The following is a 25,538-nucleotide window of genomic DNA, read 5'->3' on the forward strand; positions in this document are numbered from 1 at the left end:
TGTTAAATCTATAAACTATGGGAATCCATTGGAAGACTTTTTAATGACTCAGATTAACAGCTGTCTTCTGCCACCTAGTGGACATTTGAAAAATGAATTTCTGTACTGAAAAAGGTCTTGGGGAAAATCAGAGACTATTTCAATAGATGTCTAGCTGCATTGCCTCTGTGCTTTTAAACATTTTTGTGTGTAAGTACCTAGGACAAGAAAAGGCTATTCAGCCCAAATGTTATTTCATCCCCATTAAATCAAATCTGCTTATCCCTCCCCACCTCCATCTACTGGGACCTCGAACTAACGCAGAAGCCCTCTGTCAAAAAATTCCCCTCCCACCCTTGGGAGTGAGCAGCCAAGTCATACCCCTCAAACCCCTTGATTATTTTCCAAAATAATTTACTCTTACTTTCAATATACTGCTATCATCTGAATTTCCAGGAATAATCCAAAAAAATAGAGGCAGACCTTTCAGAAATGAAATCAAGTATTTGGGAGCACAGAGTGTGAAAATGCCTGAGTGCGATGAAGTACAAGTGACAACTTGGCAATTTAGTACAGGTGGGAACCTGTCTGGTAAGTTTTTCTCAAGCTATAATGTAAATTAGCACACATTCTGATTTAGAATTTTAAAACTGCAAGCTAGTTAAGGAGCCTAATTAAAATGTTTGGGAGTGGCAGTTACCTGTCAATCAACTGAAAATGAATAAGTGTTAATCACTATAGCAGGGAGATGACTTAACAGTTGTAATTTGGGTGTGAGTCATCAGTTCTTTATATTTGCTATTGCTCAAAATGTGGGAGCACAGAGTGTGATGAGGTATAAATGCTAATTTAGTGCATAAGGGGAAGGAGGTGCTGCTCTTCATCTTTTTTTCAGCCTCCAGAAGCTGATGAGTGTTCATAGCTTTAATTAGGTGAGTAGGTTGGTGATAGTTTGGTGAGTTTTTAAAGATTTTATCCCTCTAAATGCAGGTAATGCTGTGAACCAGAACGAGGAGGTAAGTATTGCATTAAATTGATAGTTTATCTAGTTAAATGACGTGGTATAATTACAGACAATTGTTGAGTGGTATTCCTAAACTTTAAACCTAATTAGTTAAATTAAACACAAGGTATTGGAGGTGTTGGTAGGCTTAAAAGTGGACAAATCTCTAGGTCTGGATGATTTGTGTCCCAAGCTGCTGAGGGAGGCAAGGGAGGAGATTGCAGGGGCTCTGAAACAAATTTTTAATTCTTCTCTGGCCACAGTGTACTGGAGAACAGCTAATGTGGTTCTGCTATTTATGAAGGGTTGTAGAGATAAGCCAGAGTACTATAGGCCAGTGAGTCTCATGTCAGTGGTAGGGAAATTATTGGAGAAAATTCTGAAGCAGGGTATCTATCTCCACCTGCAGAGGCAAGGTTTGATCAGGGATAGTCAGCATGGCTTTGTCAGAGGGAGGTCATGCCTAACAAATTTGATTGAATTTTTTGAGGAGGTGACCAGGTGTGTAGATGAGAGTAGTGCAGTTGATATAGTTTACATGGATTTCAGCAAAGCCTTTGACAAGGTCCCACATGGGAGACTTATAAAAAAGGTAAATGCACATGGATACAGGGTAATTTGATAAGGTGGATTCAAAATTGGCTTAGTTGTAGGAGGCAGAGTGTGATGACAGAAGGATGCTTTAGTGACTGGAAGCCAGTGTCCAATGGTATACCACAGGGATCTGTGCTGGGTCCCCTATTATTTATCATTTTATATAAGTGACATAGATGACTATGTGGGGAGTAGGATTATTAAGTTTGCGGATGACACAAAGATTGGCTGGGTGGTTAACAGTGAGGTTGAGTATCTTGGGGTACAAGAAGATATAGACGGGATGGTTAGAAGGGCAGATAAGTGGCAGATGGAATTTAACCCTGAAAAGTGTGAGGTGATATTCTTTGGAAGGAGTAATTTGACAAGGAAGTATTCAATGAATGACATGACTCAATAAGTTCTGAGGAACAAAGGGACTTTGGCATGTGTGTCCATAGATCTCTGAAGGGTGGGGGGGGGGTACATATTAGTGGGGTGGTGAAAAAGGCATACGGGACCCTTGCCTTTATTAATCGAGACATAGATTGCAGAAGCAGGGATATCGTGTTGGAGTTGTATAGAACCTTGGTGAAGCCACAGCTGGAGTACTGTGTGCAGTTCTGGTCACCACATTATAGGAAGGATGTGATTGCACTGGAGAGGGTGCAGAGGATGTTGCCTGGGATGAAACATTTAGGTTATGAAGAGAGGTTGGATAGACTCGGGTTGTTTTCGTTGGAGCAGAGAATAGGGAGCAGCTGTTCCCCTTAGTTGAAGCGTCATTCAGGAGGGGACATAAGTTCAAGGTGAGGGGCAGGAGGTTTAGGGGGGATGTGAGGAAAATCTTTTTTACCCAGAGGGTGGTGAGGGTCTGGAATGTGCTACCTGGGAGGGTGGTGGAGTTGGGTTGCCTCACATCCTTTAAAAAGTACCTGGATGAGCACTTGGCATGTCATTACATTCAAGGCTATGGGCCAATTGCTGGTAAATGGGATTAGGTAGGTAGGTAGGTCAGGTTTCTCTCACATGTTGGTGCAGATCTGATGGGCTGAAGGGCCTCTTCTGCACTGTATGATTCTGTAAAGATGGCAGGGGATGTGCTTTAGCGTATGTGAGCTGATGAATGCCAGTGTGATGCACAGCAACCACATCTGCAGCTGAAAGAACTTCAGCTCTGAATTAATGAGCTGGAGTCTGAACTTTTGACACTGATGCATCAGGGATGGGAGAAGTTATCTGGATGCTTTGTTCCAGGGAATAGTCACACCCCTTGGGCTAGATACTTCAGATTTGGTCTGTGGTCATGGACAGGAGGTTGTGACTGAGTGAGACAGGTATGGAGATCCAGAAAGTAACAATGGAGGGACCTCAGCCCTTGCAATTGTCCAACAGGTTTGAGGTTCTTATGACTTGTGTGGATGGGAACAGGGAGGATGAGCAAACTGACCCTGGTGCAGGGAGCCATTAAGTGGGCGCAATAAATAGGAATAAAGTAGTAGGAGACCATATAATTAGGGTGAAACTGTTTTCTGCAGCCAAGAGTGAGTCCTGAAGGCTGTGTTGCCTCCTGGTGTCAGGTTAAGGGCATCTCCACAGAGTTGGCAAGGAATTTGGTGTGGGAATGGGAAGGATACAGTTGTGGTCTGTGTGGGTACCAACAACATAAGTAGAACTAAGAAAGAGATATTGCTAAGAGTATGAGCAGCTAAGGGGTAAATTAAAAGGCAAACCACAAAGGTAATAAACGCTGGATTACTACCTGAGCTATGACCAAATAGGTGTAGGGTAAATAAGATTAGTGTTGAATGATTAGCTGAGAGATTGGTGTGGGAGAAATGGGTTTCAATTCTTGGGGATTTGCATCAGTACTGATGAAAGGGAGATGTACTATTGGGACAGCCTTCATCTGAACTGTGTTGGGACCAGCGTACTGGCAAGTCGTAGAACTGGGGCTGTAGAGAGGGCTTCCAACTAAATAGTGGGAGTAGGGGAGAGGGTTCACAAGGGGAAACTTGGAAAGTTAAAGAGAAAGGACAAGGCTATAGCGCAGCATAGCAATGCGGGTAATGATAACCAGAGTGTGACAGTTAGGGACAGAGCGTATAAACGTAAGAGCGCACCAGCAAGTCAGAGCAGGGAAAATTTGTAAACTGCTTTGAAAGTGCTAGAACAGATTTTCCTCAACTGTCACAGGCAGGTAGATATTTTTCAAAATTTAAGGGCTGGCTATTTAAGTAACTTGATAGTTCTACTGCACTCCATGAGCATTTATGATGTCTCTAAAGATTTGTAACTCTCACACTGTGGGATAAGGCCCACGCTCCAGCGTATTCTGGGTCTCTGTGAACAAGTGGCCTGCTGAATTCAGGTTTTGCTTCATGGGATTCATGTCCTGGCCCTGTTTTCCACCCCTGCCCACCCCAACTCCCTTACTGAAATGAAATGGATGCAGAACTTCTGAATCCTGTCTGCCATTTTGGAAGATCTCCAGAGTTTCCATGATTCTGTAATGGTTATTGTATCATACTTTTTATTTGTGCTATCAATTCATCCATCTTGTTACAAATGCAGTGTGCTGAGGTGGTAATCCAGAGATTATTACGTGAGGTTCTGCTTTTTGATTTGGCTCCTAGCTACTCATACTCATATTCTTTCAGCAAAACCCCTTTTCTAGTACTACCTAGGTCATTGGTGCCAACTTGGCCACAACCACTGGATCCTCCCCCTGCCCCTGCAAGTTCTGCTCCAGCCCTGAGCAGGTGTCCTGAACCCTGGTACTGGGCAGACAACATAGCCTTCTGGACTCTTGCTCTTTGCCGCAGAGAACTGTTTCTATCCCTCTGACTATGCTGTCCACCATTACATTTCTATTAACTCCCCCAACTTTGGAATTATAGACTGGATTTTTGCTCCTACATTGGAAACTTTACAGCCTGCCATATCCACGTTGAGAAAGTGTCCTGAGTGGCAGAATCATCTTTCTGGGGTGGGGTGGAGTCAGGTCTACAGCCTACAGATGCTGGTCAGATGTGGCCACAGGGGCTTTTGTTTTTATTTGTACTATCAATTCATCCATCTTGTTACAAATGCATTGTGCATTCAAATAAAGTCTTTAATCCTTTTTCTTTTACAATTGTTTAGGGTAAATCAGACTAGAGAGATAAATGTGTGGCCCAAAGATTGGTGTGGGAGAAATGGGGTTCAATTCTTGGGATACTGGCTCTAGTGGGAAAGTGGGTGCTGTACCATTTGGATGGGTTTTGCCTGAACCGTGCTGCAACAAGTGATCTGGTGAGTCATATAACTCTGGTGGTAGAGTGTTTAAATAGTGGGGACAAGGGATCAATTTTGGGAAGATGTGAAGAAAGGTGAAGACAAGGCAAGAGAGCAAGGTAGGAATAGGGAAATTATTCAGAGCATGGCAAGAAGGAACAGTGTACAAACCTAAGAGTGCATCAGCAGATAAGGGTAGAATTTACAAAAATAGTAAAAAGACAGAACTAAAGGCTCTGTATCTGAATGCATGTAGCATTCGTAACAAAACAGGTGAATTGACAGTGCAAATTGAAATAAATATGTATGATCTGATAACCATTACAGAGATGTGGCTACAGAATAACAGACTAGGACCTGAATATTCAGGGGTACTTGGCATTTAGGAAGGACTTTCATTTATAATTTGCATATATAGAGCACTGTTAATGTAATAAATTGTCCCAATGTGCTTTACACAAGTATTATCAGGCAAAATTTAGGACATACACATTTAGAGTCAGGTAGGAGATATTTAGACCAGGAGACCAAAAGTTTGGTTGAAGTGTTGGTTTTCAAGGAGGGTCTTAAAAGGAGGAAAGGGAGAGGTCAAGTGATTCAGGGAGTGGATTCCAGATCTTTGGGCCTAGGCAGCTGAAGGCACAGCATCCAAATGGTGCAGGAAGGAGCTCAGATCGACAAGTGGCCAGAATTTGGAGGACAACATCTCAGGGGCTCAAGTGTTCCAGAAACAGAGAGCATGTTGGAAATCTCACTGATGCAGTGCCCTTGTAATTTGGTTTGAATAGTGTTGTTAGTTATTAATGCTATACACAAGAGTTAGGTTGTCCTGCAGAGAACAGGAACGTACATCTTTTAAATCCAACAGTACCACCAGATCAAAGATCCAACTGGCCAGGTTATCATTAGCAGCATCTATCATTCATGTTACAGTTAAATATATTGGGTCATTTATACTACATTAAAGGGGCTATCTAAATGCAAGTTGTTGTTTCATATTGTTCCCTTAGGACTTGCAGATCTTGGATTGTTGAGTGCCATCACTGTTGCAGTAACAGGCTGTGAATGTTTACTCAGATTATCTCATGTGGAAAGGCTTTGCTTTGTTTTAAGATCATGGGACCAGCAAGCTCTTAAGTCCCATTTTGTCTCCCCTCAATGATTTCTAGGAGTGCACACATAACCTGCAACTGAGATGGTGAAACCAATTTCGTACAAGAAACCTCCAATATTTGGACCAGCATGAGACATGAAGAGTAATCTCTCTTTGCATAAGAACAAAGAGGAGTAGGCATTCAGCCCCTCAAGCCTGCTCCATCATTTAATAAGATCATGGTTGATTTGAATCTGTATCCCACCTACCTCCGATTATCCCCTTACTTACCAAGAATCTATCCACCTGCATTAACTGATCTTGAACCTGTGTCCTTCTGTTGACACCTCCCCAGAGGATTGTGGAGAAAGGAAGTGCAATAGAGACAAACCCCTACCCCCCCGCCCCTCTGAATAGAGATGGTAGGGGGGTAGAAGTCATGCCAACCTGAAAATTAATCTACCATTAAAAATGGAAGAGAAAATTCTCTTAAAGTGTTGTTAGTACATGGAATTCTTTTCCCCAGAAAGTAGTGTGGAGGTGGGGTCATTGAATTTATTCAAGGCAGAGTTAGACAGATTTTTGATTGACAAGGGAGTTAAGTGTTATGGGGACCAGACGGCGAAGTGGAGTTGAGACCATAACCAGATCAGCCATAATTTTATGAATGGTGGAGCTGGATCAAAGGGCTGAATGGCCTACTCCTGCTCCTAAGTCCTATGAAAAGTTAAAAGCTGTTAAACACTAAAATTTTAACAAGAAAAAAGTCATCAACTCATACGATTTATCTAACATTTTCTTCATTTATTAGAAAATGGTACTTTAATAAATAGCTTAATAAAAATGTGTACAAAATGTTCATTTGTTCAGGGTAAGAGATTTAATACTATACAGCCAACCAAACAATGAATTATTCTGTTCATCCACTATTGACAATATCGACAATCCCATGTGTTTCGAGTAAGGCCTCTGAACTGGCTGAGAAGACTTGCCTTGCTGTACAAAGTAATAAAAATGTATTCATTAATTATATATACACAACTGACGTGGCTTTATGGCTCAATATGCACTGGAGGTATTAGCCGCCCAACACACAAACTCATTACCTGAAGATTAACCGATTTGCATGTTTGTGACAGAAGACTTGAGCAATGACAGAATGCTGAGACATTGGAATGCAATGAAATAATTTAAAATACCGGCACAAAGTGCACCCAAGATACAAGCACATGACACAAGACACTCTAACCCAAAAGAGGTGCATCACAGTGAAACACTACTGAGCCCAGCTTCTGAGACATGTTAAACATAAGGTAGACTTTATGTGATATAGTTTCATCTGTATGTAAAACCAAGTTAGAATCTTGTTTACCTGCTATGGACAGTTACTGCTACCAAAACACACACACGCACAAAAATTTATAAAGTGTTTTGAGCCGGTGTTGAGAACATGCTCAGAACGTGCATTAAAAACAAAGTACGAGCTGTGATTTCCCTTGGCATTTCCAGTTAAACAAATGCAAAAAATGGTTTAAAAAAATCAGGGAGATAAGGGAAATAAACTAACAGGGCTATGAGATAGGGCAACGGAATGGGACTGACTGGATTGCTCTACAGAGAGCTAGTACGAACCTGATTAACTGAAAGGCCTCCCTTTGAGCTGGAATGAGTCCATGACTCTTATGAGGAAGCTTTTTTTTGTTTACACTGTAAGCTCTGATCTGGAATGCACTACCTGAAAGAAGGTGCAAGCAGATTCAATAAAAATTGGATTTATAGTTGAAAATGAAAAAAGTGTTGGGAAAGAATAGGGACTAATTGTGTAGGTCTTGCAAAGAGCCAGCACAAGGCATGGTGGGCTGAATGACCTCCTTCTGTGCTGTATAATTCTATAACCAACGTTCTGTGGATTGTAAAATTTAATGATGGACTCTCCAGCAGAGAATGAAAAAGTTAAGCAGATCAGCATAAACATCAAGTTTACTGTATGCTCTGAAAAGTGATCTCTGAGACAACTGAATTATGGTATCATTAAACCTCGTGATGCATTGCTGCCACAAGATCTGCAGACTGACTTATTCCTGAATGTAGACATTTCTAAACAGCTGCCACTAGAAGTACTATCACCAGCACTGTAACACTAACCATGCAGTGCTTCTACTATACTTGCGCACTGACATTGGGCCAAGACTGTCACAATTCCAATTGTGTCTGCCAAGAATTGTCACATGAACACAACTGAAGTTACAATCAGAACTTGCCTTTTAAACTAGCCTGACTATCCAAACTATTTTGTTTGTTCTGAATGGACTTGAGTATTTTTGTAAACCAACACCGATTTTTTAGAAATATAAAATGAAAGGATTTTCTAAATATTATCTTTGTGCTTTCTGTCCTCCCCTCCCTCTGGAACACACAATATATAAGCTTTATGCCAGAGCAGATAACTAACTTGGGAGTTCCTTTTTTGTTTGATTAATTAATGCTGTTTGTAAAGTGTCAGCCATGACTCAGTGGTTGCACTCTTGCCTTTGAGTCAGAAGTTCATGGTTCAAGCCCTGTTCCTGAGACTTGAGCATTTAACCTAAGCTGAAGGGGTGCTGCATTGTCAGAGGTGCTGTCTTTCAGATGAGACGTTAAACTGAGGCCCCCTAATGCCCTCAATCAGGTGGATGCAAAACATCCCATGGCATTTTTGGAGAGCAGGAGCGGTTTCCTGGCCAGTATTTTTCTCTCAACCAACATCACTAAAACAGATTATCTGGTCATGGTCACACTGCTGTTTGTGGGAGTTTGCAGTGCACAAATTGGCTGCCATATTTCCTACAACTACACTTCAAAAAGTACTTAATTAGCTGTAAAGCGCTTTAGGACATCCTGAGGTTCCGAAGGGTGCAAGTTCTTTATTTTTCAATACTTAACCGCAGGGAAGATTTTCTATGTCTCAGGTGTATGGAAATGATAAACCGATTCTTTCCCAACAGGGTTATGATATGGTTATAGTGAGACAGAGAAAACCATTCCTCACCCCACAATGTACTAATATTACAAGCTAGGAAGTAGAAATTTCAAATAAAGGACACATGACCTCTTCAACTTAAAAATAATCAAATTATTTGTCAGACTTTTAAAAAATACTACCTAAAATGAGGTTGCGGACACTTCTGCCTGTTAGTTGAATCAAATATGAGAAATTCTGTACTAAATTATTTTTGCACAAAGAACCATAAAAATTGCTTCAAGAACATGGGAGATTACTGTCACACAAATAAATTTAGTTTCTTCTCTAACAAACAAGAAAATGAAGGAAGCAGAAAACAAATAACTAAACAATTGCTCCCCCATCCCCACCTGTAATTCTGATGCTCTGGCTCATTTAACATTCCCCGGGTGAGCTGAACGGGTATCAACCCAGCTTGCCAGACTCAGCAAAGGAAACTGGGCTGCAGGAACGAAAGCAGGTGCAGGTCAAGATGGGGGGAGTGTGGTGTCCCCAGAGAGGCAGAGGCCTGGATTATTTCTGTGGACCACTCCTGCTTCCACCAAGGCTCACGAAGTCAACATTCACCTTTGCCAGGCCTGCTCTCTTCCATTGCCTGTGGGACTACTTGGAATGCAGGCTCCATCTGACCAACTCTGACCTAAAACAGCAATCAGGTCCTATTTACATTCTAGGACCTTGAATTCCATATTGAGAGTGGCCCATCACTTAAACAGGCAGGTACTTCAGGTACCTGAGAGGCAGCACAGGTGCATTGTTGATATTAATGGGCTTGGGAGATCAATGACCACCCATTATGAGGCTGTTAGCAATCCGTTAACCCCAGGCAAGCGTCAATCAACATTGATTGGAGTGAGGGAATTAAAGACATCAAAGAATCAGGCAATGCTTCTTAATTCACAGCTGTTTCCTCTCTTTGATCTGCGGTAGAAATGCACGTGGGGTCCTGAAAATGTTAACAGAACCCTTTTTAATAAATTTTACACACATTTTGAAATTGTTCGCATCTTATGCTTAGTTACATTAAACTGTCAAAAAAGCCCTGATAATGCGAATAAGATTAGGCACCAAGTGACTTGGGTCTACGCTCTCAGTGACTAATTGATTAAAATTATAATACTTACAGTCCATTTTTATTTTTGAGCATACTTTCACCAATAAACTAGTTTGTTCCTGCATGTTTTTGCAGTTGGGAGCTTCCTCAGCTTAAAATATTTAGTGGCAATTGTAAAAATGGATTAACATTTGGATTTTAACTCCAATTCAAGTAAGGTAAAAGTGCTTTCCTTTTCAAACTGTGCTTGAAAAAGTGCCAATTTATTAGAGTTCATGAAATTGCAAGATACTGTATTAAAGACTCTTTCATGTTAAAAGTGAAGAGGGTTTACTTTAGAGAGATGTTTCTGTAGCAACCGGGATTATGGATTGAGAAAGTTCAAATCTGAAGTGAAGTTTATAAAGCTGTATAGAAGCAAACACTGTTTTATTCCAAGGTGACATTATCAGGTAGATAAAATAAATCACCTATCCCTGAATAAGTGCAAGACAATTTAAAAAAATAATAAAAAATAACTCTGAAATTAAATATAATCAGTGGAACAAATTCATCAAATATATATCTTAAAATTAAAACTAAGGTGTGTTTTTACAACAATCCAAATTAAGAAGGAATTTTAGCCTTTGTCTATGACCAACTCCTAATAATTGTGCACTCAATCTTCACAGCACAGACTTCCTCCATACAAACAAGCTCTGTGAACGCATTTCAAAATGATTCAAGCACAACAACTTCATAATAACTGCCTATATACCCAACCCAACCTTCAGCACAGAAACAATCCCAACAATTTGTGAAAAATCTTCATTTGTTTGAAAGGAAAAATCCCTGCAAAAAATCAAGCTCAACAAGAAAATAATCAGTACAGTTGTAAAAGCGGTGGACAACAGTGCCAACCAATACATGATTGGAGACCTAGGAACATGCTGAAGGCAGTGAAAAACACTAGGGCTACAATGATCAGGGCTCAATATTGCCTTACAATAGTGATGAGTCAGCCAGCGATTTAAAGAAAAAGTTCCCCACTTAAACCATTCATCTTTTTGCATAACACTTGATGAAGGATTATTGAGGAATAAAACCATCTGATGTGTTTGCAAGTCTTCAGTGTTAATAAATAATGCTACTGTACAACACCAGTTGCATAGATGCCAGCCGCTTTATATAAATTACTAGATGTTATGACCTCTTTCTATGTAACTGGTATTGTACAATAATACGTGTAGGCACTGTCCAAGTAGCTGTATAGCACTTGCGTCTGTAACTTTCTGCACTCAAGGCACACAATGTGTGCCAAGCTTAGTTTTAAATTAAGCCCCATTTCCAGCTTATTCTTCCCTAGTTTTCAATGTTCCCCTAGTCACCTAAAATACTGTTTACTGCTTCTTCCAAAGTGGAGGTCGCCACTTCAACAAGGCCACTGTCATGATCAGGTTCCATGAAATCCCCTGAGGAAGCCATAGGGGAGAACTGAGGGATGTCGAGTTCTGCTGAAATGGGAGGCCCAGTTACAGACTGCTCCTCCTCTGAGGCTTGGAGTCTCTGGAGGTCCAAAATGCTGTTGATGGCACTCTGTAGGTGTTCGTTGAGCGTGCTGTCCTGGGGACTGTCACTGGAGAAACTGGCATTGTCCACTGAGTCAGACTTGCGACGTTTAGGCTGTGGGAGCGGCAGCTCCCAGTGCAGATCATCTGCTGAGCCGACTTTCATCAGACCTTGCCTAAATGCATCTTCCACCTCTGCAAGCTCCTTCATCAGGTTGCTTGTACTGTCATCTGTCTTCCCTCCTGCCAGTTCCTCAGTTTTGACCTGCATCACGCTCTGGAAGCCATTGTCTGCAGTCATGTCATGAGAATTCAAGGGCCGAGCAACACCGTCCATTCTGCCTGAGCCAAGAGCAGCTTTTTGGTTGATTTCATATTCGATCGATCTATTAAGCTCAGAATTGATCTGTAGGAGGGATGTTTTACTTTGGTCGGGCACCAAACTTGGAGTGCAACTAACAGGACAATTCCTCTCACACGTTCCAAGATTGGTAAGATAGTCCCTTTGTTCCAATGCATCCCTGATGTCCAAATGTTCCAGCAGCCGTTTCTCAGCTAGAGGAGGGACTTTGCGATTCAGATCTCCATTACTTTGTCTAAGGGGGATCACTGTGACAGTGCTGGGGCCTTTAGTTCCTGAGCTCCGCGGGATGGGTGGAGGAGAAAGCTGATCTAATGCTGTGTTGTGGACAACCTTGCTGTAACCTGACTCCTGCTTTATCTTCAGCTTGAGTCCGCCTCTGCTACTGGCAACATATGTTTTCAGAGGCTTTGGTCGACTTGGGAGCGCCTCCATCTCCACATCTCCCACTGGCGAAGCTGTTGCCCAGGTGACAGAGGGTGAACTCCTGGCCTGTTTGATAACCAGCTTGGAGTCAGTGACCTGTGTTGAACTTTGAACCTGCTCATTGGGAGCCGCAAGGGGACAAGAAGCGGTTGGCAGAGTGCTGGTAATTCTAGGTTTGAAAATGGACGAGATATATGCATCTAAAAACAAACCAAACAAAGAATTCTGAATTCTACAGTTAATGGACGTTCAAAGTAAATATATTTAAATCAACACAATATCTTGCATTCATATAGCACCTTTAATGAAGTAAAACATCCCAAGGTGATTCACAGGAGCGTAATGACAAAATTTAACATTAATATATTATATGATATTAAGAGTTAGTTTTTAAGGGGAGTCTTAAAAGAGGACAGTGAGGCAGAGATGTTTGGTCACCAGAGCTTGGCAACTGAAGGCATGGCCACCACTGGTGAAGCGATTAAAATTGGGGATGCACAAGAAGTCCCAATAGGAGAAGCCAAGAGATCTTGGAGGGTTGTGTGCTAGAGGTGGTCATAAAGATAAGCAGGGGAAAAGCTAAGCAGGGATTTAAAAACAGAATCTCAGAATTGTTTCAGCACAGGAGGAGGAAATTCGGCCCCTCACGTCTGCACCGTTCTCTTAATGAAGAATTCACCCAGTGCCATTCCCCTGCCTTCTCCACATTGCTCTGCACATTCTTCGTTTTCAGATAATAATCCAATTCCCTCTTGAATACCTCAATTGAACCCTCCTCCACCACACTCTCAGGCAGCGTATTCTTGATGTTAACCACTCGCTACGTGAAAAAGTTTTTCCTCATGTTGCCATTGCTTCTTTGGGTAATTATCTTAACCTGTAACTTCTTGTTCAGAATTCTTCTACCAATGGGAACAACTATTCCTTATCTACTCTGTCCAGACTCCTCATGATTTTGAATAACTTCATCAAATCTCCCCTCAACCTTCTCTTCTCCAAGGAAAACAGTCTTAGCTTCTCCAATCTATCTACATGACTGAAATAACTCATCCCTGGAACCATTCCCGTGAATCTTTTCTATGCTCTCTTTAATGCCTTCACATCTTTCCTAAAGTGTGGCACCCAGAACTGGAAGCAATTCTCCAGTTGAGGCTGAACTAGCGTTCTGTACAAGTTTAATATCACTTCCTTGCTCTTGTACTTTATGCCCCTATTAATAAAGCCTAAGATGCCATGTGCTTTATCAACCGCACTCTCAACCTGTCCTGCCAGCTTCAATGATTTATGTACATACACACCCAGGTCCCTCTGCTCCTGCATCCCCTTTAGATATGTTCCCTTTACTTTATATGGTCTCTCCTCGTTTCTCCTACCAAAATGAATCATGTCACACGTCTCTGCATTGATTTTATGTGTCATGTCTGCCCATTCCACCAATCTGTCTATGTTTCTCTATTCACCTCACAGTTCACAATACTTTCAACCATCATCTGCAAATTTTGAAATTATGCCCTCTATACCAAGTTCTGGTCATTAATAAATAATCATAAAGAGCAAAGATCCTAACACCAACCTCTGGGGAACTCCAGTACAACTTTTCTCCAGTCTGAACAACATCCATGAACCACTACTCTTGTATTTGGTGTCACTCAGCCAATTTCATATCCATGTTGCTACTGTCCCTTTTATTCCATGAGCTTTTACTTTTTGCTCATAAATCTGTTGCACAGTTCGTAGTGAAGTTCCTTCTGATGTACACCACATCAACAGCATTATCCTCATCAAACCACTCAGTTGCCTCATCAAAAAAGTCTAGCCTTGAACAAATCTGTGCTAGATTTCCTTAATTAACCTATATTTTCCCAAGTGACTGTTAATTTTGTCCTGTATTATTGTTTCTAGGAACTTCCCCACCACTGAAGTTAAACTGACTGGCTTGTAGTTGCTGGGCAAATCTTAACACCCTTTTTTGAACAAAGGTGTGACCTTTGCAATTTTCCAGTCTTCTGACACCACCCCTGAGTCTAAGGAAGACTGGAAAATTATGGTCAGTGCCTCTGCAATTTCCACCCTTACTTCCCTCAGTACCCTTGGATGCATCTCATCTGGTCCTAGTGTCCTTATCAATTTTAAAGCCTTCAAGTGTCTGAACTATCTCCACTTTCACCATGACCTGTGCAGCAGCTCGAGGGTCGCCTCTCCACTCCGAGTTGGAGTTGAAGACAGGTACAAAGTATTCATTTAATATCACAGCCATGCCTTCTGGCTCCATGCATAAATCCCCTTTTCGGTCCCTATTCGACCCTGCTCCTCTTTTTACCACCCTTTTACTATCTATATGCCTATAGAAGACCTTGGGATTCCTTTTTATGTTAGCTGCCTTTTCATACTCTTTCTTTGCTTCTCTTATTTGCTTTTCACTTCCCCTCTGAACCTTCTAAAATAATCCTGGTTCTCATTTGTATTATCCACCTGACATTTAGGATGAGAATTTTTAAAATTGAAAGATTGTCCGACCCAGAGGGGTGATGGGTGAACGAGACTTGGTGCAAGTTAGGGTACAGGAAGTAGATTGTTGGATGAGCTCAAGTTTATGGAGGGTGCAAGGTGGGAGGCTAGTCATTAGACCATTGGATTTGTCAAGTCTAGGCGTAATAAAAGCATAACTGAGAAGACTGAACACTTATCCTTTAGGTGACAATTTCTGAGCTGATGACTTTATTTGTAAAATGATTTTTTTGCACAAAATATCCCCCTCCTGTCCTTCCATGTAACCAGTGTCTCTTGGCTGGGGAACAGTTCCACAGGCAGCAAGAACTGTCCAGTATCCCATTCAGGGTCCTTGTGCTACCCAAGCATGAATCTTGACAGTGAGCATTGAAGGACAATTCAACTGTATGGTGAATTTTGGCTCATCTTGACACTGTCTTCATTTGAGGTAGGCACACATGGCCTCGGAGAAGGAATCGTTCCATAGCTATCAGAGCTCTATCAAAGTGAAGATTTACTGGAATGCTACCAGGCATCCTCTTCTGGCTATTTGTGTGTGTATGTATGTATGTATATAAGCAAACCAGAATAAACCAGTTCAGTTGGGTACTTGAACTCTTTGTGCATACACTAGTCTCATTTTTTGTTGCAAAGGTATCACAGTCACACAAGGTAGGATTGTGGAATCCCTAGCCCAATAAATTTGGTTGGAGAAGCTTTCAACAAACCAGCAGAGGAACTGAGTATTTTTTCCGCTGACAAAAGGCTGTTTGTACATGTGGGTGGACTGACCTTCAAAGATGGCTGCATCAGCAGGTATTATTGGATGTCTTGGAGAGTATAGTCACGACTGAGAGTCTTTCTGTCTGTATGTGGAGCAGTGAGAGATGTTTTTCACTGCTAATAATATCCTCGAAGATCCTGATAATCCAGCTGTCAATCAGGCAGTGGGGGAAAGGAAATGGGAAATAGTTTTGACTGAAGCGGGCCCAGAAGTGTATGAAACACAAGAATTTGTTCGCCCCTGCTAAACCAAAAGACATACTGCTGACATTTTGTGTAAGCTTCAACAGCACTACAGTCCTAAGCCATTGGAGATTGCTGACAAGAATCAGTTTGCTGAACAAAGAATAAGTTGCCTAGTGAGGACATTGGAGAGTTTATTGTGGCTTTGATAATGCTGTCCACCCATTGTAATTTTGGAGAATTTCAAGAGAGAGCATTGCAGGACAGATTTGTGTGTTGTTTAAAAAGTAATCACATTCGCAGTAAGTTGCTGACATTGGCAAAGTTAACTTGTGACATAACTTGCTAAACAGCATTGTCCATGGACATGGAGGAACATGACTCAAGAGAAGTCAAAGTTAACAGCCGCCTATCATCTGCTGAAATAAATAAGCTGTAGCTGAGGAAGCAGAAGACCCAATGACAGCAATTAGCAGTAGTAAAGGTACAACAAAATCCTGTCACCGGTGCTTAGGTCAACATTGGGCACAAAATTGTCCATTTGTGAAAGAAGAGAAAACGCTGGCTGGAGGAAACACTGCATATGGCTGTCAAACAGCACCAGGTTGATGAGTTTCGGTTGAGACCCATATGATCTAAAGCATAATAATGTCCAGTGGAAATTCAAAGGGCATTGTAGTCCAAGTTGCATTGGCTAGAGCTCTGGTAAATATAACCATTTCAATTTGCGTGATTCCTGAATTGCTGCATCTTGAAAAGTTGAGTCAACAACAGCTGGAAAAATTGTGCATAGAATTATGAAGTTATGGAGGAGAGAAAATTCCAATAATTAGAAGTGCGTTGGCTCCAGTCACAAACAAGGAGCCATGTGCAAAATAGTCCACCATTGTGGTGAAGGGTGAAAAGCCAGCTTTGTTAGGAAGAAACTGGTTAACAGCACTTAAGTTAAACTGGTCTCACTTTTTCACAATGCAAGACGACGTGATCGCCAGGTACCCTCAGATGTTTAGTGAAACTGGCAAACTGATTCAGAGATATAAGGCTAATGTATGGGTTTGGAGGAATGCAGGACCAGTTTATTGTAGGCCTCATCCAATATCCTATGCTCTGAAAGAGGAAGTAGAACAAGAACTGAAAAGACTTGAGACTGAGAATCACAGAATCACACAGTGCAGAACAGACCCATTGAGTCTGCACCAACACGTGAGAAACACCTGACCTACCTACCCAATCCCATTTGCCAGCATTTGGCCCATAGTCTTGAATGTTATGACGTGCCAAATGCTCATCCACGTACTTTTTAAAGGATGTGAGGCAACCTGCCTCCACCACCCTCCCAGGCAGCGCATTCCAGACCGCCACCACCCTCTGGGTAAAAAAAGTTTTTCCTCACATCCCCCTGAAACCTCCTGCCCCTCACCTTGAACTTGTGTTCCCTTGTGACTGACCCTTCAACTAAGGGGAACAGCTACTCCTTATCCACCCTGTCCATGCCCCTCAATCTTGTACACCTCGATCAGGTTGCCCCTCAGTCTTCTCTGCTGCAACGAAAACAACCCAAGTCTATCCAACCTCTCTTCATAACTTAAATGTTTCATCCCAGGCAACATCCTGGTGAATCTCCTCTGCACCCCCTCCAGTGCAATCAAAACTTTTCCTATAATGTGGCGATCAGAACTGCACACAGTACTCCAGCTGTGGCCTCACGAAGGTTCTATACAACTCCAACATGATATCCCTACTTTTGTAATCTATGCCTCGATTGATAAAGGCAAGTGTCCCATATGCCTTTTTCACTGCCCCACTAACATGCCCCTCTGCCTTCAGAGATCTATGGACACACACACCCACGTCCCTTTGTTCCTCAGAACTTCCTAGTGTTATGCCGTTCATTGAATACTTCCTTGTCAAATTACTCCTTCCAAAGTGTATCACCTCACACTTTTCAGGGTTAAATTCCATCTGCCACTTATCTGCCCATTTGACCATCCCATTTATATCTTCCTGTAGCACAAGACACTCAACCTCACTGTTAACCACCCGGCCAATCTTTGTGTGGTACGCAAATTTATTAATCCTACCCCCCACATAGTCATCTATGTCGTTTATATAAATGACAAATATTAGGGGACCCAGCACAGATCCCTGTGGTACGCCACTGGACACTGGCTTCCAGTCACTAATGCATCCTTTTGTCATCACCCTCTATCTCCTACAATTAAGCCATTTTTGAATTCACCTTATCAAATTACCCTGTATCCCATGTGCATTTGCCTTTTTTATAAGTCTCCCATGTGGGACCTTGTCAAAGGCTTTTGGCGAAATCCATATAAACCACATCAACTGCACTACCCTCATCTACACACCTGGTCATCTCCTCAAAAAATTCAATCAAATTTGTTAGGCATGACCTCCCTCTGACAAAGCCAGAGAACATTATCTATAAAACAGAACAGAGTAATTGGGCTACATCCATAGTGATAGTATAAGAATTTGTAGGGGTCAGAAGGTAAATCAGGTACTGGTATGTAATCCACCTGAAACTTTACCAAATGTGGAGGAGCTGTCCACCATGTTGTCAGGAGGCCAGGGTTTTTTCAGTTAGATCTGACAAATGCCTATCTACAACTTGAGTTAGACGATGACTCTAAGTCATATTTGACTATTAATACACACACGGATCCTTTTCAATTTCACCTGTTGCCATTTGTTGTTTCTTCAGCCTCCAGAATTTTTTAAGGGGTAATTAATCAAATTTTGCAAAGAATTCAGGGAGTAGTCTGCCATTTAGATGACATACTTGTTTCAGCTCCAAACTGGCAGACCCCTGTTGACAGGCTGAATAAGGTGCTCCAACGTTTGGAAAAACATGGAGTTCAGGCAAAAGCACACATAAATGTGAAAGGTTTCAGAACTCAGCAGAGTTTTTGGGTCACATGGTTGATAAAGATGGGTTACATGCTACCACGAGTAAGGTTCAAGCCTCAAGAAATGTGGCACACCCTCAGAATATCTCCTGAGCTCTGATTGTTTTGACCTAATGAATTACTATGGTAAAATCATACTAAATTTGATAACCTTTTGCATCCATTGAATGAACTCTTGATGAAGGGTGTTCCGTGTAATTGGACAAAGGAGCGTGACAAAGCATTCAAGTTGTGTAAAAGTAACCTGGAAGACGGTACAATGTTTGTACATTGCCATGTGTCCAAAAACATTAAGCTGACGTGTGCCTCTTCATACAGAGTAGGGGCCGTGATCTCTCAATTGTTGGATAATGGTGAGAAGAGACCAACTGCATTTGCTTCAGTGCCAGTGAGCGAAATTATCCTCAGACTGAATGTGAAGCAGTGTCTTTTACTTTTGGAGTAACAAGATTTCATAGATACCTGTATGACCATAGTTTGCTGCTTATGGTATGGGTCCTTAGAGAAAATTGTGTCTGACAACGGACCTCAGTTTTGTTCAAAAGAATTTGTAAAATTCATAAAAATGAATGAACACACGAGAGTTCTGCCATATCATCCTGCTTCAAATGGAGCAGGACAGTACAAATTGTTAAGCGTGTCCCTGTTAAACAAATGCCAGATACAAATTGGAAAAAAAGTCAATTGTCACTGAATCACAAACTGGCAATTTTTTGTTACTTATCATAACATTACTCCTGGTAGAATATCCAACTGAATTGTTTCTTAGAAGACATCCTAGAGCAAGGTTTTCATTGATGCATCCACAGTCAGTAGAAGAAAAATGAACCAGGCAGGAAAAGAGTCATGATAAGGGTAGAGTGAGAGAAAGAAATCTAAAGTTGAACCGGAAGGTTAAAGTGAAAGATCAGCATCACAAGTGTTTGATATGGTTACCATCATGGGTCGTGAAAATATTTCGTCCTTGCACATACTTGGTTAAGATGGTTTGGTAGTGGAAAGATTAGGTTTACACATATAGATCATGTTTTACCTTCAGAGGTTCACGAAAGAGGAAGTTAGGAAGAATCAAATGAATCTGATTAATTAGATAGTTGGGATACAAGTAGAGTACCAATAGTTAAAAGTCGTGCCTGCAACCAGTTCCAATCCAAGTCACCGAGTCAGACAGGCATGTCTGATGAAATGGAAACTTCAATTGAAGGTCAAGGTAAAAAACATTCTTCATTGGAGAAAAATTCTCCTCAGGGAGGGAGGAGAGTAATAGCACCCTCTTTTGGCCATATGTGTATATATGTATATAATCAAACTGGAATAAACCAGGTCAGTCAGGTACCTGAACTCCATGGCCTGAATATTTCCTGCGTCGGGCAGGCTCAGTGGGAGCAGGTGGGCGGGATTGGCTCCGCACTGTCATTTTACACGGGCGGACCAATTAAGGCCCGCCCAGTGTAATACACAAGCGGTGGTGCTGAGCACTACCTGTGTGGGCGGGGGGAGGAGAGAGAGTCAGGTCCAGCACTCTTTCACGCATGCGCACGAACGAGCGCTTCGATCTCCCTGAGGCATGGAGCTGCCTCAAGGGGATTGAAGCGCTTTTCAAAAAAATAAATGCAAACATTAAAAATTTAATGAAACAAATTCAAAGAAACTTTTTATTTAATTTGTAAAAGCTTTAGGAAACCTCATCCTGCTCGTGGATGAGGTTTCCTAAAAAACGTAAAGGCCGCTAGGCCTTTTCACCTGCCTGACAAGTGTAAGGTTGGACGGGCAACATAAAGTTAAGGTTAATTACCTAGTTAATGGCCTTAATAGGCCTTTCAATTATCAGCGGGCATGCAGCCGATTCTGGTGTGCGCCCACCGAATGAAATATTGCGCGTCATTTTACGCTCTGGTGTGCTGGGCCCGCCCCCCTCACACTGACTGTAAAATCCTGGCCCAGTCTTGTTTTGCCCTACAAAGATATCACGCTTCAGTTATGTTGAGACAAAAGAAACTGGGATTATTCGCCTCAGAGCAGAGAGGTTAAGGAGAGATTTAATTGAGGGGTTTTGATGGAGTAGATAGAGAGAAACTGTTACCATTGGCATGAATGTTAGTAACAAAAGGACATACATTTAAGGCAATTGGCAAAAGAACCAGAGAGGAGATGAAACTTTCTTTTTAAATTGCGAGTTGTTCTGATCTGGAATATGTTGCCTGAATGAATGGTGGAAGCAGATTCAATAGTAACTTTCAAGAAGTTACTACTGAATAAATACTTGAAAAGGGAAAAATGTGCAGGGCTGTGGGGAAAGAGCAGCTGGAGTGGGACAAATTGTGAGCTCTATCAAAGAGCTGGCACAGATATGATAAGGCCAAATGGCCATATTCTGTTCTACATCATTCTGGGATTCTAACCATTGACAAGGAAGGGCATTTGGCTCATCTTAGTTCATCCATTCAGCAAGGCCATACAGTTCCACATTACAGTATCTGGTTACTCAAGTAATTCAAGGTTTTGACTTTGCTGTGCAGGCAGTCCACTCCATGAAATGATTCAATTCTTCTGTGAAGACCTTCTTGATAACAGTCCTAAGAACTTTGTCCTACTCTCCCAATTTAGTTTGAAGTAATTTTACCTGCTCTTGGTACTGTTTGCTACCTTAAATGCCAAAATAGCATCAGCTCTCATCACTCTTGACAGTTGAAAAGCCCACATTTCTCCAGTGTTTCCTCATTAGACTTCTAGTTCTAGGGATCATCTCCCACTCTTTGAACGTATCTGCACAAGGGCCAAGGTTGGTCTCGAGTGGTCGTAATAAAATGGGTGATAGTGAATCAGTGCCCCTTTTACAACCCACGTAACTTTCTTTCACATTTAACTGCAACAAAGATGGGGTGATTGTGTCAGCTGTGGTTCAACAGTGCTCTTGCCTTGAGTCAAGAGGTTGTAGGTTCAAGTCCACTCCAGAGACATGAACAGAAAATCTAGGGTGACACCCCAAAACTTTTGTCAGAGATGCTGTCTTCTGGATAAGACTTTAGTAGGATGTTAAATATCAGAAGCACTTCCTGTCAAATCTGCATCACAGATGCAGCACAGCTGGCCCAAGGCGTTGCGGAAAATTAAAAAAACTCTGACTGCAAATTACTAGTTGCCCTGCCTTGATTCCAGACTTTTGCTAGTTTTAAGTTGTACATGAATGTCAGCTCCCATTCTTCCAAGTTTTCTGCTGTTTGTATATTTGAAAAGCCATCTTACCAGGACTGTCCCTGGCCAGTTGCTTAGCTTCCTGGAAAGCCACCTTTTCTTCTTGAATGAACATTCGATCGATCATCACCATCTCAGCAGAGGGTTTTGTCCTCTGACAACATAACAGAAAACAAAGCAGTAAACACCAGGACCTAGAAACATGGGAACAGGCGGTGGCCATTCAGCCCCTCATGTCTGTTTTCTCATTCATTTAGATCAGGGCTGAACACAACAAAATAAATAGGAGCAGGAGGAGACCATTTGGCCTGTCAACCCCATGATCATGTGATCATGGGCTTCAACTCCATTTTCCTGCACACTCCCCATATTCCTTAATTCCCTGAGAGACTAAAAATCTGTCTATCTCAGCCTTTAATGTGCTCAACAATGGAGCATCCACAACCCTCTGGGGTAGAGAGTTTCAAAGATTCACAACCCTTTGAGTGAAGTGATTTTTGAGCTGTACCTCAACTCTGTTGCCTTGTCTTTGCTCCATATCCCTTGATAACCGTCAGCCAAAAATTTATTCATCTCAGTTTTGAAATTTTCATTTGACTCCCCTCCCAGCCTCAACAGCTTTTGAGAGAGAGAGTTCAAGATTTCCACCACCTATTGTGTGAAGAGATGCTTCTTGACATCACCCTTGAATGGTCTAGTTTGAATTTTAAGACTATGCCTTAATCTCCAGTATTTCCTTACCACCGGGAACAATTTCTCTCTATGTACCCTATCAAATCTTTTTACATTTCAAAAGCCTCAGCCAGATAACCCCTCAATCTTCAAAGGCAAGGGCAGGTTAATGGAACCGCTCCTTATAATTTAAACCTTTAAGACCTGATATCATTCTGGTGAATTTCAGATGGTAAAGTGCTACAACTGGACTCACTTTTTCTCTGCTAGAGAAGGGGAGAAAAACAGTTAAGGTTCTTACTTCTGTTCAGTATCCACTGATTTCTACAGTAGTGTTAATATTGAATGAGGACAGGACATTGCTAATCTGCCATCATTTCCTGTCCACCCTCACTCACTCTCCCTACCCCCTCCCTCTGTGCTCAAGTCGCTTAGCAACATTCACTGCTTCATGTCACGAAGGATCACTAGGTCAAGATCCTGTGATTTCATTACCCTGACAGGATTCCATCCCCTGGTGGTGGTCTGGATTCCTTTTGTATAGAGCATGCACTTAAAGTAACATGAACACCTTACCCTGGATTCTTCAAAGAGCAACAGCCGATATTTGTTCAGCATAACCTGCGTTCGTTTGAGGAGTTGAGCTGATACGACCTCAAACTCTTCATCCACTGGGAGAGAAAGAATCAGATGTACAGTAAGAAAACTACAAAATTAATGACAACACTAGAGCCTACATCTTGTGAAACTGCAATTAGCTTTATGTTTCAGATCAATGGAAGACAGTTTATTCTTGTAAGTGCTTGTATAACAATATAAGCTGCGCTTCGTTCATAACAAACCTCACAGATTTCTGGCATCTGTAGGTTTTATTTCTCTTTTGAACTCAAGTGAGCTCATGAATAATGCCAAGGCAGCTCTTAAAAAGTCAAGAGGATTGTGCAATATTTGTGGGGGAGTCCAAAACTAGGGTTCATAAATCCAATAGGGAATTCAGAAGGAACTTCCTTACCCAGAGGATGGTCAGAATGTGGAACTCACTGCCACAAGCTGTAGTTGTGGCATATACCACAGACAAGTTTAAGGGTAAGCTAGATAAACACAAAAGAAAGCACTGAAAGGATATTCAGATAGGGTGAGATGAAGGAGAATCATGTGGAGCATAAACACCAGATTAGACCAGTTGGGCAGAATGATCTGTTTCAAAATACTATGCAATTCTTTTGAGTCCTCACTTGTATATTTTAGCAACTAAAAAGGGTATACAAGTTTATACTGCCACCTGCCTTTTACTATGTCATGCATACTTCCTCGCCAACAGAATGAATGCAAGGCCTGCTACACACCACCTTTCATCCCAATCTACAAAAGGTGGCTGGGAAATGCAAAATCCTGACTTGGTGTATTGTACCTTCTGGCATTCCCTCCCTTGTCAAGAAAGATCTGGTATTTTGATACCTGTTCAACAGCACAGCTGAGATATACAACTCTCCATGTGGGGAACTGGCATCAAAACCTGAGGTTCTATTAGTGCACTGGAGTGTCAGTAACAGCCAATTGAATGAGAATTATTTGAAAATCAGGTGATTTTCAGCATGGACTGTACTGCTCGCTTTACAGCTTACAGCTCCACTGGATTATAAATGAGATAGTTAAACTAAGAAGGCTTCCCACATCCACAGACACGAGGCAGACAAAGCCTATGCTTACACCTATTTCTCATAACCAGTTTTTTCTGGAACAGGTTTCTAGCCCAAGGTCAGAGGCGCCACGCCACATAGAACTTGGCTGACCAGTGGTCTCTCTTACTCTTACCACCTGCCATTGGCATGTTGGAAGGATTTGCAGGTTGACAATCAACCTGTTTGGTCGTGTTGTGAACGCATGTTCCGTGGCCATCAAGTCCTGGGCAGGAATCTACTGTTCTGGAGTCTAAGTTTGATATCGGGCACGGAAGTTTTTAAAAAAAATTCATTTATAATATGTGGGCGTCACTAGCTAGGCCAGCATTTATTGCCCATCCCTAGTTGTCCTTGAGAAGGTGGTGGCGAGCTGCCTACTTGAACCTCTGCAGTCCCTGTGGTGTAGGTACACCCACAGTGCTGTTAGGGAGAGAGTTCCAGGATTTTGACCCAGCGACAGTGAAGGAACGGCAATATATTTCCAAGGTATCTTGGAAGGGAACTCCCATGTATCTGCTGTTCTTGTTCTTGTCCTTGTAGATGGTAGGCGGTTGTAGGTTTGGAAGGTACTGCCTAAGGAGGCTTGGTGAGTTCCTACAGTGCATCTTGTAGATGGTACACACTGCTGCCACTGTGTGTCAGTGGCGGAGGGAGTGAATGTTTGTGGATGTGGTGCTAATCAAGCATGCTGCTTTGTCCTGGATGGTGTCCAGCTTCTTGAGTGTTGCGGGAGCTGCACTTGTCTAGGCAAGTGGAGAGTATTCCATCACACTCATGACTTGTGCCTTGTAGATGGTGGACAGGCTTTGGGGAGTCAGGAGGTGAGTTACTCATCGCACAATTCCTGGCTTTTGACCTGATCTTGCAACCACAATATTTATATGGCTAGATCAGTTTAGTTTCTGGTCAATGGTAACCCCCCAGGATGTTGATAGTGGGGGATTCAACGATGGTAATGCCATTGAATGTCGGGTGGCAATGGTTAGATTCTCTCTTGTTGGAGCTGATCATTGCCTGACAGTGTGTGGTGCAAATGTTACTTGCCACTTGTCAGGCCAAGCCTGGATATTGTCCAGGTCTTAACTGAATTTGGACAAAGACTGCTTCATAGCTGAGGAGTCATGAATGGTGCTGAAAATTGTGCAATTATCAGCGAACATCCCCACTTCTCACCTTATGATGGAAGGAAGATCATTGTTGAAGCAGCTGAAGATGGTTGGGCTTAGGACACTACCCTGAGGAACTCCTCAGTTCCAGGACATCACTGCAAGTGATTGACCTCCAACAATCTTC

The 25,538-nt window shown here is 42.0% G+C and overlaps 1 protein-coding gene across 2 annotated transcripts in view; it reads right to left on the minus strand.

The window, feature by feature from the left end:
- Window positions 1-6,747: 6,747 nt before the first annotated feature.
- LOC121292757 (BRD4-interacting chromatin-remodeling complex-associated protein-like) overlaps window positions 6,748-25,538 on the minus strand; it is a 117,053-nt gene continuing 98,262 nt past the window's right edge. The window contains exons 13-16 of one of the 2 annotated variants that reach the window (XM_041215110.1): window positions 23,140-23,234; window positions 21,943-22,045; window positions 11,347-12,513; window positions 6,748-6,920 (exon numbers count right to left, since the gene is read on the minus strand). In XM_041215110.1, the coding sequence (XP_041071044.1) occupies window positions 6,844-6,920; window positions 11,347-12,513; window positions 21,943-22,045; window positions 23,140-23,234 (1,442 nt within the window). In that variant the 3' untranslated portion in view covers window positions 6,748-6,843. Of the gene's footprint in view, window positions 6,921-8,775; window positions 9,872-11,346; window positions 12,514-21,942; window positions 22,046-23,139; window positions 23,235-25,538 lie in introns of those variants that run through there. The other variant, XM_041215111.1, reaches the window with a different exon arrangement.

This window comes from Carcharodon carcharias, chromosome 20, assembly GCF_017639515.1.
Source record: "Carcharodon carcharias isolate sCarCar2 chromosome 20, sCarCar2.pri, whole genome shotgun sequence".
NCBI classification, from domain to species: Eukaryota; Metazoa; Chordata; class Chondrichthyes; order Lamniformes; family Lamnidae; genus Carcharodon; species Carcharodon carcharias.